The sequence below is a fragment of the Ctenopharyngodon idella genome, chromosome 3, assembly GCF_019924925.1.
Source record: "Ctenopharyngodon idella isolate HZGC_01 chromosome 3, HZGC01, whole genome shotgun sequence".
In the NCBI taxonomy this organism is placed as follows: domain Eukaryota; kingdom Metazoa; phylum Chordata; class Actinopteri; order Cypriniformes; family Xenocyprididae; genus Ctenopharyngodon; species Ctenopharyngodon idella.
The window spans coordinates 13,416,392-13,428,003 of NC_067222.1; the positions used below are offsets into that span (position 1 = coordinate 13,416,392).

General features: G+C 36.0%; 1 protein-coding gene across 1 annotated transcript; it reads left to right on the top strand.

Moving 5' to 3' along the window:
• The first annotated feature begins 951 nt into the window (after window positions 1-951).
• LOC127509920 (GTPase IMAP family member 8-like) lies at window positions 952-11,321 on the top strand. Its single transcript, XM_051889278.1, has 3 exons — window positions 952-1,181; window positions 1,984-2,637; window positions 5,523-11,321. Exons 2-3 carry the CDS (start codon window positions 1,986-1,988, stop codon window positions 6,473-6,475), a joined length of 1,605 nt encoding a protein of 534 aa, XP_051745238.1. The 5' UTR covers window positions 952-1,181; window positions 1,984-1,985; the 3' UTR covers window positions 6,476-11,321.
• Window positions 11,322-11,612: the final 291 nt, after the last annotated feature.

The window sequence follows — 11,612 nt, forward strand, 5'->3', positions numbered from 1 at the left end:
CCAAGTTAAGGGAATATTGAATAGAGAGCAGGGTTTTACTTTAGCGCTCCTCCTCTCCATCTCTCGCTCATATCAGACTAACGGTTGGAGGGGAGTGGTTTAAGCGTTTTCAACCCAAGCTGTCAAACTGACGTCATCAGAGAAGGAACGCCATTTTCAGATTTTGATTAAAGATTACCACGACAAACAACTTTTTTTCTGTGTATTAACTTGTACGGATTAATTGTTCACCACAAGACTAGCAATATATGTCTAACAAAGTAAATACGGTCAATTTTGATTTCATGATGACTTTAAGAATTTTTAGATATTTGTACTTGAAATAAGACAAAAATACTCAGTAAGAAAAGCATTTTTGCAGCGTGAATGAATGAATAAAGTATTTAAACATCGTTTGCGTTTTAAAAAGAGGGAAGAGACTGAAAGAAACTCTGGGTTTACCAAAGAAAACCTGCTCCTGACCACGTTAGGTTCAGGTTTGGGTTACCTCCCTTTCAGAAACGGGCTTGACTTACCCTGCTTACTCGGGTTTGATATATCTCCATTTCTGCAGCAGAAAACCCAGAGTTTCCCTCATTTCAGGGTTAACATACTCAGAGTTTTCACTTAACATCCTTTCTGAAACGGGCCCCTGGTGTTTCTCTTTCCTGCTTGTTATCATCAGGTGTTTTCAACAATCAAACAATCATCACTCAATTAATCACTCAAGTATCTAATTAATTCTAACACTGCTTCAGTGTTACTTCTTACACCTTGTTGGTGGCTCCCATTTGAACGCCGTACGGTGTTAACACTGGGAAATTCAATCTGTTCATGTGACTGTTATTGAAATTAGTCTGTACAGCATCAGTGTAAGGTAATCATTAGCTCATGCGGGTCATCGGTCAGTGTCTGATCATGTTTATTGAGTGTCAGACTCCTCCTCTCACAGGTAACAGAAAGAACAGGTAACTGACTGCAGGAGGAGCATTTACCTGACAGTAAATATAAACGCTGCTGCTGCTCTCTCTGTTTTTCTTTTGACCAAATCCTCGGCATGTTTCATTCAAAGAGTGTGCTTTATTAACGTTTTGTGCTCTTTTTGTTTTCTAAGAAACTTTATTTGTGTGATCTGTCTGGAGTTGCATTCACTAAAGTTCGATCTTCGACCTCCGACTAAAGTTCAACCTTTGCACCTGCAGGTAAGAAATCTCTCCACACGACTCAAAGACTGTGTTTGTTGTTACCAAACCCATTTTTTTTAATGTTTTCCTGAAGTAGAGTTTAATTAACTAATTTCTGTGGTAGAAATTTAATCATTGTACTCTGAAAAGAGAGTGAAAAAACGTATTCATTTTTATAAGTCTAATTGAAAACCATGCTTTCGATTTAAACCTATTTTGTGTAAAAGCAAATAACACTCCCCCTAAAAATGAGAATAAACAATATTTTGTTAATTGGTATTTACAGACTGTTGGTGTGCAGGACACAGCTTTACTGACTACAGAAATTGTTGTGTTTTTTTGTTTTTCATTTTACGTTCTTTTTTTTTTTTTTTCAATTGTATACCTAACTGAAAATATGATTCATATTTTAGAGGCCTTTAAAGTTGTCTTTATTCATAATTTATAAACTAAAAACATCAACAAAATCATACACAAATTGTTAAAACATTAACAATTTGTCTTTTATGAAAGGAAAATGTATTGATTAAATATGACATGGTCTAAATAATCTATTTACTTTATACAAATGTAAATAGATTATTTTGATAGAAATTTGATATTTCTATCAAAATTTAAGGTTTGAACTAAACCATAAAAATAATTTAAGAAAAACTAATAAATTTGGCAATAGCAAAAGATGGTCCAAAGGTTACTGGTTATTGCAAGACTCCATAAAGTTTAGTGTTTGTATTTCACTGGCTGTATCATTTTCCTGCAGTGAGAAGAATGATAACTTGCCCTGACCTGATTCTGATCTTATTCCATGTTTTTCATTCAGAGATGTCAGAGATCTGCTCCAGTCCAGATGATCCAGAGATCCGGATTCTTCTGATGGGCAGATTTGGTTCTGGGGCAAGCTCATCTGGAAACACTATAGTGGGGGACAAGAGGTTTAAAATAAAGAAGCATGAGTCTGAAGTTTGTGAGGGCAAAACACAGATTGGAGAGAAGCAGGTGCATGTGATTATTTCTCCAGATCCACGGGATCCAGATCTGTCTGAAGAGCAGCTGGAGATGATGAAAGATCAGCTGGTCGAACGATGTTCAGCAGGTCTCAGTGCAGTTCTGCTCACCGTTCCTCTAGAAGAGCCTGTGAAAAATGAGGAAGAGATTCTGGATAACATTAAAAGTTTATTTGGTCCTGAAGTTCAGAAGTACATGATGGTCCTTTTCACACGTGGAGATGAACTGGAGGAAATGGATGAGCCATTGACAATTGAGGAATATCTACAAAGCAAAGATCATGCAGATCTCCAGGGACTGGTGACTAAATGTGAAGGAAAGTTTCACTGTTTCAATAACAAGAGTAAATCAGACAGTCAGGTACAAGAACTACTGAAGAAGATTGAACGGATGATCATGAAGAACAGAGGGAAACTTACCATGAAACAAATGAAAAGGCGTGACAGCAAAAGAGGTTTTCCAGTCAATTGTAAGTTCTAGTGTGTGTGTGTGTGTGTGTGTGTGTGTGTGTGTGTGTGTGTGTGTGTGTGTGTGTGTGTGTGTGTGTGTGTGTGTGTGTGCGTATATATATATATCAATCATAACATTATGAGCACTGACAGGTGAAGTGAATAACACTGATTATCTCTTCATCACGGCACCTGTTAGTGGGTGGATATATTAGGCAGCAAGTGAACATTTTGTCCTCAAAGTTGATGTGTTAGAAGCAGGAAAAATGGGCAAGCGTAAGAATTTGAGCGAGTTTGACAAAGGCCAAATTGTGACGGCTAGACGACTGGGTCAGAGCATCTCCAAAACTGCAGCTCTTGTGGGGTGTTCCCGGTCTGCAGTGGTCAGTATCTATCAAAAGTGGTCCAAGGAAGGAACAGTGGTGAACCGGTGACAGGGTCATGGGTGGCCAAGGCCCAATGATGAAGGCTGGCCCGTGTGGTCCGATCCAACAGACGAGCTACTGTAGCTGAAATTGCTCAAGAAGTTAATGCTGGTTCTGATAGAAAGGTGTCAGAATACACAGTGCATCTCAGTTTGTTGTGTATGGGGCTGCATAGCTGCAGACCAGTCAGGGTGCCCATGCTGACCTTGATTCTTGGAAACGGTATTCCCTGGAGGCTGTGTCCTCTTTCAGAAGGATAATGCGCTCTGCCACAAAGCCAAAATGGTTCAGGAATGGTTTGAGGAGCACAACAATGAGTTTGAGGTGTTGACTTGACCTCCAAATTCCCCAGATCTCAATCCAATCGAGCATCTGTGGGATGTGCTGAACAAACAAGTCCAAATCTTAGGGCTCCAACTAATGATTATTTTGATAATCGATTAGTTGGCCGATTATTTATTTATTTATTTATTCGATTAATTGGATAAAAATCCTAATTTTATTTTTTATATCTTATTGACAAAAAACACTATTGCACATCCTGCCCAATGTACTTCAAACAAATGAGCCAATTGAATGCATACAGTGCTTAATTTATTAGACTACCTGTCATAATAAAGATAGAACACAAACATTTTAGAAATCTATCAAAAACTTGTTTAAAACTAAAAATGTTATTGCCATTTATTAGGCAAATAACAAACTGAATCAACTAAATAGTCATTAATAACATTCTCTGTTGTTTTTGACTGTAATTGGGCATCTGAAAAAAAAACAACTAAAAAAGAGCTTTACTTTTTTTATGCCTTTCTTGTAAAACAGTAAAATCTAAAATTTATGGATAGCAATAATTATATTGTAGCATTAGAAATACTGCTGTGACTAAAGAGCTTACACATGCTAGTGGATTAACCATTACAGAAACATGAAACATGATTTTAGTAATCACCAATACTGACAGTTTAGGGTAGCTGTGGCACAAACCTTACATTGGGTGGCAGAGGTCTAAAAAATTTGTTAAGCACTGTATATAGTGAACATTTTGGAAGCCCGTTTCGGCCACTAAATAAAAAAAATAAAAACAGTAATTGCGACTTTTTATCTCAGAATTCTGACTTTTTTTCTTACAATTCTGATTTTATAACTCGCAATTGTGAGAAAAAAGTCTGAATTCTGAGATTTAAACTCGCAATTGCGTGATATAAAAATCACAATTCTGACTTTTTTTTTTTTGCGAGTTTATATCTCAGAATTGTGACTTCATATCACGCAATTGTGAGTTTATATCTCGCAATTCTGACTATATCACGCATTTGCAAGTTTATATCAGAGTTGTGACTTTATAACTTGCAGTTGTGAGAAAAAAAGTCAGAATTGTGAGAAAAAAAAGTCAGAATTGTGAGAGATAAACTCGCAATTGCGAGATAAAAAGTCAGAATTCTGAGATAAAAAGTCGCAATTACTGTTTTTATTTTTTTTATTTAGTGGCGGAAACGGGCTTCCATAGAATATAGTTTAAATATCTACATTAAAAATTAAGATAGTAATAAAGATAATAAAGAAAAACAAAAACAGACTCAGTGTTAACCAACAGGATAAATAAGATAAATGTTCTGCAGGAACACACACATTCATTCTAGACACAATCACCTCTTACTGTAATTTCTTTATCCTGTAAATAGGCTATAAGAAACGTCTTACATTTATATTCAATTACGTGTTGTTATCCCTTTACAGGTACTACTCTCATAAAATACTTGAATGACATGTTGACTTTTAAATATACAATTTAACTTTAAACAACAGATATTTCAGCAAAATGAATATTTTTGCGCTGAATATTAATTGTCTCCCTCTCTCCCGCGTTCCGTCTGTCTGGCGCAGGTGCACGCGCTGGTGCTCATTCAGTAAAGTCACAGACTGTCAGGACGAACATTTATGCAAAATTGAAATGCTTGCATGAATTAATAACATTTACAGATAAGGATATAACTGTAGAATTAATGTTTTGCACTGGGGACGCACATACATCTGTCAAAGCGCCTGACAGGGCAAGCCATTATGCTAATGCATTAGCTTGAAGCTTAAAATAAAGAATTTTCATGTTTTGGGCAGCTTGGATCACGTACCTTTAGTGCAGCAGTTCACTCTGTTTCCTCCACTATTTTTAAATGCATTTTGTCCATAAAAATGGGTTATTCAGTGCTGTAATTTGACGCGACTGGCAGAAGTTTTCCATGCACGGTGGGCAGACCCGATTAATCGATAATGAGAATCGTTTCAATGATTTTCATTATCTATTATTATCAATTCTATCGAATAGTTGTTGCAGCCCTAATATATCTAGATATAATCTAATGACTTTAGAGTAAAGATATAAAGTGATTTGTTCACTAAGTGTACGTCACTAGTTTATTGCAATATTCATATGGGAAGAATTTTTGGAGTGTGTTTTATTACTGATTTGATTTGATCTATAGTTTCAGGAAAGTCTCCAGCTCAAGATCCAGATGAGCTTCATATGATTCCTGAGAAGATAGACCAGATCAGGCTGGTTCTGCTGGGAAAAACTGGATCTGGGAAAAGTGCCACTGGAAACACCATCATCGGAAAAAATGTGTTCAAATCTTCAGCCAGTTCGAAGTCTCAAACGAAACAGTGTCAATTAGAAACTACAGAGAGGATGGGTAAAGAGATCTCAGTGATTGACACACCTGGACTTTATGATCCTGAACTCAGTGAAGAGGAAATTAAATCTGAAATAGTGAAATGTGTAACATATGCTTCTCCTGGACCACATGTTTTTATTATCATCATTAGAGTGGGTCGATTCACTGAGGAGGAGAAAAACACAGTGCAACATCTCAAAGAAGTGTTTGGAGAACAGATACTAAAATACACCATGATCCTCTTCACTTACAAAGATCAGTTGGAGAAACAAAATAAAACCATTGAGCAGTATCTAGAGGAAGGTGAACCAGATCTCAAAAAACTTGTTGACAGTTGTGGAAACCGATTCTTCTGTCTGGACAATGAGTCTGCCAGTTTCCCACAGTTCAAAGATCTGATCAGTAAAATAGAGACGATGATAGAAGAGAACAGAGGGACACACTTTACAAGTGATATGTTTGAGGGTACAGAGAAACACATTCAGGAGATTCAGAAGCAGAAGTTATATGAGAAAATGAAGCAGTACAAACAGGAGCACAAACGGCTCACTAAAACCGAATGGAAGAAAATATACTTGCGTTTAGTTGAGGAGTCACGACGAGAAGCTGAGCAATCTTTTTCTGATAGAAATCTGCAACTCCTGGGGAAGACAGTGACCAGTGAGGAGGGAGCGAGTGACACAAAGGAATCTGAGCACAAAGTAACCGGTCGTTTTAGGGCAGTTATACTTGCATTCACAGAGAGGATGTGTGTGATTCAGTGAAAAACCACAATGATCAGACAATAAATCTCAAGTGGTCTAGTGGAAGTTACTTGACCAGTTTTTTTAGCTTTACCTTTATGCATTGGCATTGCAAACCAAACATTATTTTTTTAATATATATATACTTGGTTTAACCATATCTTTGTGTTATTGTTTTTTTTTTTTCACTTTTATTTCTATAGTGTTTTATACAATACAGATTGTTTCAAAGACATATTGAAAGTGAAAATCAAATCAGACAAATTTAGATTCTACTGTAAAGCAACTCAGAAGACAATAAAATAGCTGTTCTGATCAATTCAGTTCAGTGTTAATTCAGTTCAGTTCAATAACTGTATAAAGTTCATCAATTATGAAACAAAACTGATTCAACGATAAAGCAGACAACAATAGAGTCATCATTCAGCTCGATTCAGTTCAAGTTTTGCTCTAATCTGAAAGTGTCAGTGCAGTCAAATCAATTTTATTACTGAATATTAAACCCCAACTAATCAAGCCAAAGGCAACAGTGACAAGAAACAAACTCTATCAGGTGACAGAAATGGAGAAAAAAAATCCTTGGAAGAAACCAGTTCTGCTCTCACTAATCCTGGTGAACCACAAACATGAACATTGAACATTTACACAAACATCAATTTCTCAGTTCAGGATAGTTGTAGCTCCTTATCTTTAAAGCACATGATCTTTCAAGCAATCAACTTTACAATAAGTGGACTACTTGTGATGGACTGACCCTTGAGAGAAATGATGGATCTTAATCCTGATTCACTTTAGTGTATCCAGCTGTGCTAAAGTGAGCTGAACATATAAAACAGCTTCAATCTGAGCTGAACTGAAACTGTAACAAGTGCCCTCAACCGTAGGTTGGAGCAATGGACAAGTTTCAAAGTTAATGGAGAACAGAATTAACACTGGCAGTAAATGAATCACAAAGTCATACAAGGAAAATACTCAAAAAAAAAATATATTGTAATTGAGCAGTCACATAAATAACATGAAACAGAATTGGAAACAACAACAACAATAAAACAATAAAATGATACACAAAATATGAATTCTCTGTGTTGTCTTTGGTTTTCTTCTCTTATTCTTTTAAGATTTGATTTCCCTTTTTTTCGTCAAACAATTTAATCTAAGTTATCTACTTCATCTCTGTGTACATAGATTTTAGTAAGACATTTATTTGATTTAGTTGTATTTTGGACAGCTCTTAAGCTTCACTGTCTTTTTATTTTTTGAGTTTAGGATTCTTATTCTATTTTGCTTTTAGTGCTTGAACTTCCTGTACCATTTTAAACAAACCAAATAAACCCTTAAACAAGGTACAATGTCATATAACCACAATTCAACCAAACTGGAACTTCTTATCACAACTGAAATGTTCAAATAAAAAGAAAACCAAATCCAAAATCACTCAACATTTTAAAATAAATCATATTAACATTCAGAAGATATGCAAACAATCTTTACAGCGTGCATAATGATATGCATAGAAACATATCTTCCAAAGTAAATAAAATACAGATAAACTCACCAAATCCCGAGTTTCACAGTTTGTTAAACATCAGCTTCATATTCAGAGGAGCTTCACAATCAGCTAGCATCCACGCTTAAATCAGAAATCATCATTCTAAAATGATTTATTATCCTCAACCATAAAGTATTATAAAACCATTTTAACATTTTTTATAGGATTTTATGTCAAAATATACAACAACAACAACAACAAAAAACTATTGCAACAAAAAGAAACATAACAATACACAATACTTTCCCTGTAGCATCTGGGCCAATCAGACACACACACATTATTTAATAAAAACTGTAACAAATGCAGCTAACACCAAGCCTTTGGTTACAGGACACATGGAAGAATGATAAGGTTTATGACCCAAAGGAATTTAGAGAGTATTATTACTTTTCTATGTATTAATTTTGGATTAATGTTTCAGAATTGTCTACCATGGTTAACTAAGATCACATGGGTCGCATGTTTGGTATCTATGAACTCCAATCTTCGTTCTCGATTTGTTAATTTACATTACATGTTAGTAACTCTGTGACACATTAGTATTACAATAATCTAGAAGGTTCTTCTCTCAAACACCCAAGCCAATGTCGTATGCTAATATCCTGCTAAAGGACAAAGAGTCGTAAAAGTTCCCTCCAAAGGAACAACTCCTTATTGGCTCAGTCACCTCCAGAGGGTGTGGCATCTTCACACTTTACAAATCACTGATCACAAGATCACAGCGGTTCCTTTACTGATAAACGCTGATGTGAAGATGATGCTGAACTATAAAATGTCTTGTGCCAGGCTGCAGCCTTGTCTTTTCATTCACCAAAGATCATCTGACTCCAACTGGTTCTCTCTCATCAAAGATCAATGGGAGCCTCCACAAATTACATCAGGACAGTTTAATTCAAATGGGCGAGACATGCAAGTATCAAACTTAGTCTCATTATTTGATTCATTAAGTATCCTTACCCCTTTTAAAGAAGGGTGTGTTAGAACTAAACTGATGGTTTGCTCAAGGCTGTTGATCTGCTGAATTTCAAACAATGCTGTAACTTCTTGCTTCCTGTATTCTGCTTTAGCTCTCTCTTTCTCTTGGTAAACTGTATGCATGTATGTGTGTGAATGTTAGAGTAGTTAAGTGTTTAGTCTAGTTAATAAAGTCTTGTTCATGTCACATGTAAAGTTGTCCATGTTTCATGCTCATATACTGGAGTCCCTAATCATGCAGATTCTGACTACAGGCTCTGAGTAGTACTGTACAGTAAGATTGTTATTTCCCATGACCATTTGAAATGAACATTTCTTAGAATTAATAAACAATTAACCAAGTGTTCACAGGACAAACAGGTTAATTGATTGTAATATTAATTACATTAAGTTAATTCTATTAACTGATCCAAATATTTATAATTAATTATAACTAGTTATAATTAATTACACTGTAAACCCGGATAAGTATCTGTGTGGAGGGAAAGCGCCTGAGTACACGTTCAGCGATGACGTCACATTTTGGTAATAAATCACCACTAGAGGGTGTATGTTTGACATTCAAATATTTGATTATGGTTGAATCTATTTTTTCAAGTTCCCTGAACTCTAAACTTTAGCGGAGTTGTAAAAACTAAAAAAAAAAAAAATATTTAGTGTTAACTTAAATGCAAGCAAGTGTCATTTGGTGATTACTTGTCTTTTGAATATCTGGGTATTGTGTTAAAAGTTGCTCCTCGCATTCTACTTATAGTTATTTACAGGCCTCCAAAAGTCTCCAGCCTTTGTTGAGCACTTTACTGAACTGTTATCAGCAATTTCCTCAGAGTTTGACTGTTTTGCTATTACTGGGGACTTTAACATCCACATAGATAATGCAGAAATCAATATGGCAAAATAAATCATAACTGTTTTGAATACGTTTGATCTGACTCAGCATGTAAATGGACCCTCACACAATCGTGGACACACTCTAGATTTACTTATCAGTAAGGGTCTAAACATTTCATCCATTGTCATTAAGGATGTAGCACTATCTGATCATGTCTGTATTTTTCTTTGATCTTTCCTACTGTTGAAGCTAGATCAATATCTGTCAAAAAGCGATGCTTAAATGAGAATACCAGTGCACTGTTTATGAAGGCTATATCTTTAACACCAAGCATATCTGCAGACTCTTGATTTTCTCCTTGATTCTTTTAACTCAAAAGTAAAGAATGTTATTGATGACATTGCTCCTGTGAAAGTCAGGAAGAAGAGTGACAGACAAAAAGTGCCTTGGAGAAACTCAACAGCAGCGCAAAATATGAAAAGACAATGCAGAAAAGCTGAGCGTATGTGGCGTAAGACAAAATTTGAAATCCAATATAAAAACTATAAAGATAACCTTCATGCTTTCAGTGTGGACCTAAACAAAGCTAGACAGACCCTCTTTCCAAATATTATAAACAGCAACTTAAACAACACCCGCACTCTTTTTGCTACTGTAGAGAGACTAACAAACCCCCCAAGTCAGATTCCCAGTGAAATGCTCTCAGACAGCAAATGCTGTGAGTTTGCTTCCTTCTTCTCTGAGAAAATCAATAATATCAGAAAGGCGATCAGCACATCCTTGAGCTGCGTTGGGGTTAAACAGATCAGATCACAAAATTTTGGAAGAAACAGTACAGATCATCATTACTCAACACTCACTTGTTTTCTGAATGTTATGTCTCTGAATTGATGGATTGATTTATTGATTATTTAACTAATAATACTCTGAATGTTATGTTATGTCTCTTAATTTCTGTTTTGTATTTTCTTGTGCTTGATTGTTCGATCCTTCTGTATGCTGCCCTGTCCGTATAATGTTCCTTTACTGTATCTTCTAACTATTGTTTGTCATCATTGTCTACTCTACTTGTATTATCTCTTCCTTGTTAAATGTACATTGTAAAGCGTCCTTGAGCCCTGGAAAAGCGCTATATAAATAAAACTTATTATTACTATTATTATTATTACAGCACCTTAAAACATCAACCTGCGCCCTTGACACAAGTGGTAAACGCCTCACTTCTCTCTGGGACTTTTCCAAAATCCCTGAAAACTGCAGTTGTTAAGCCCCTCCTGAAAAAGAGCAATCTGGATAACACCATATTGAGCAATGACAGACCAATCTCAAATCTTCCTTTCCTAGGCAAGATCATTGAAAAAGTTGTTTTCAATCAGCTGAACAAGTTCTTAAGCTTGAATGGATACTTTGACAAATTTCAATCTGGTTTCCGACCGCATCACAGCACAGAGACAGCGCTCATAAAGATAATAAATGATATTTGCTTAAATCAGGGGTGGGGAACGTTGATCCTGGAGGGCCATTGTCCTGCAGAGTTTAGCTCCAGCCCTGAAAAAAATACTCACCTGCCTGTAACTTTAGTAATCCTGAAGACCTTTATTAGCTTCTGGTGTGTTTAAGGTTGGAGCTAAACTCTGCAGGACAATGGCACTCCAGGATCAACGTTCCCCACCCCTGGCTTAAATACAGATACAGGGAAATTATTAGTGCTGGTACTACTTGATCTCAGTGCTGCATTTGACACTGCACAACATACTTCTTGACAGACTGGAAAACTGGGTTGGGCTTTCTGGGATGTT

Coding starts and splice junctions, on each gene's coding strand:
- LOC127509920 (XM_051889278.1), top strand. CDS start 1,986: ATGTCAGAGATCTGCTCCAGTCCAGATGATCCAGAGATCCGGATTCTT. Junction 2,638..5,522: donor AAGAGGTTTTCCAGTCAATT/GTAAGTTCTAGT, acceptor TTTGATCTATAG/TTTCAGGAAAGTCTCCAGCT.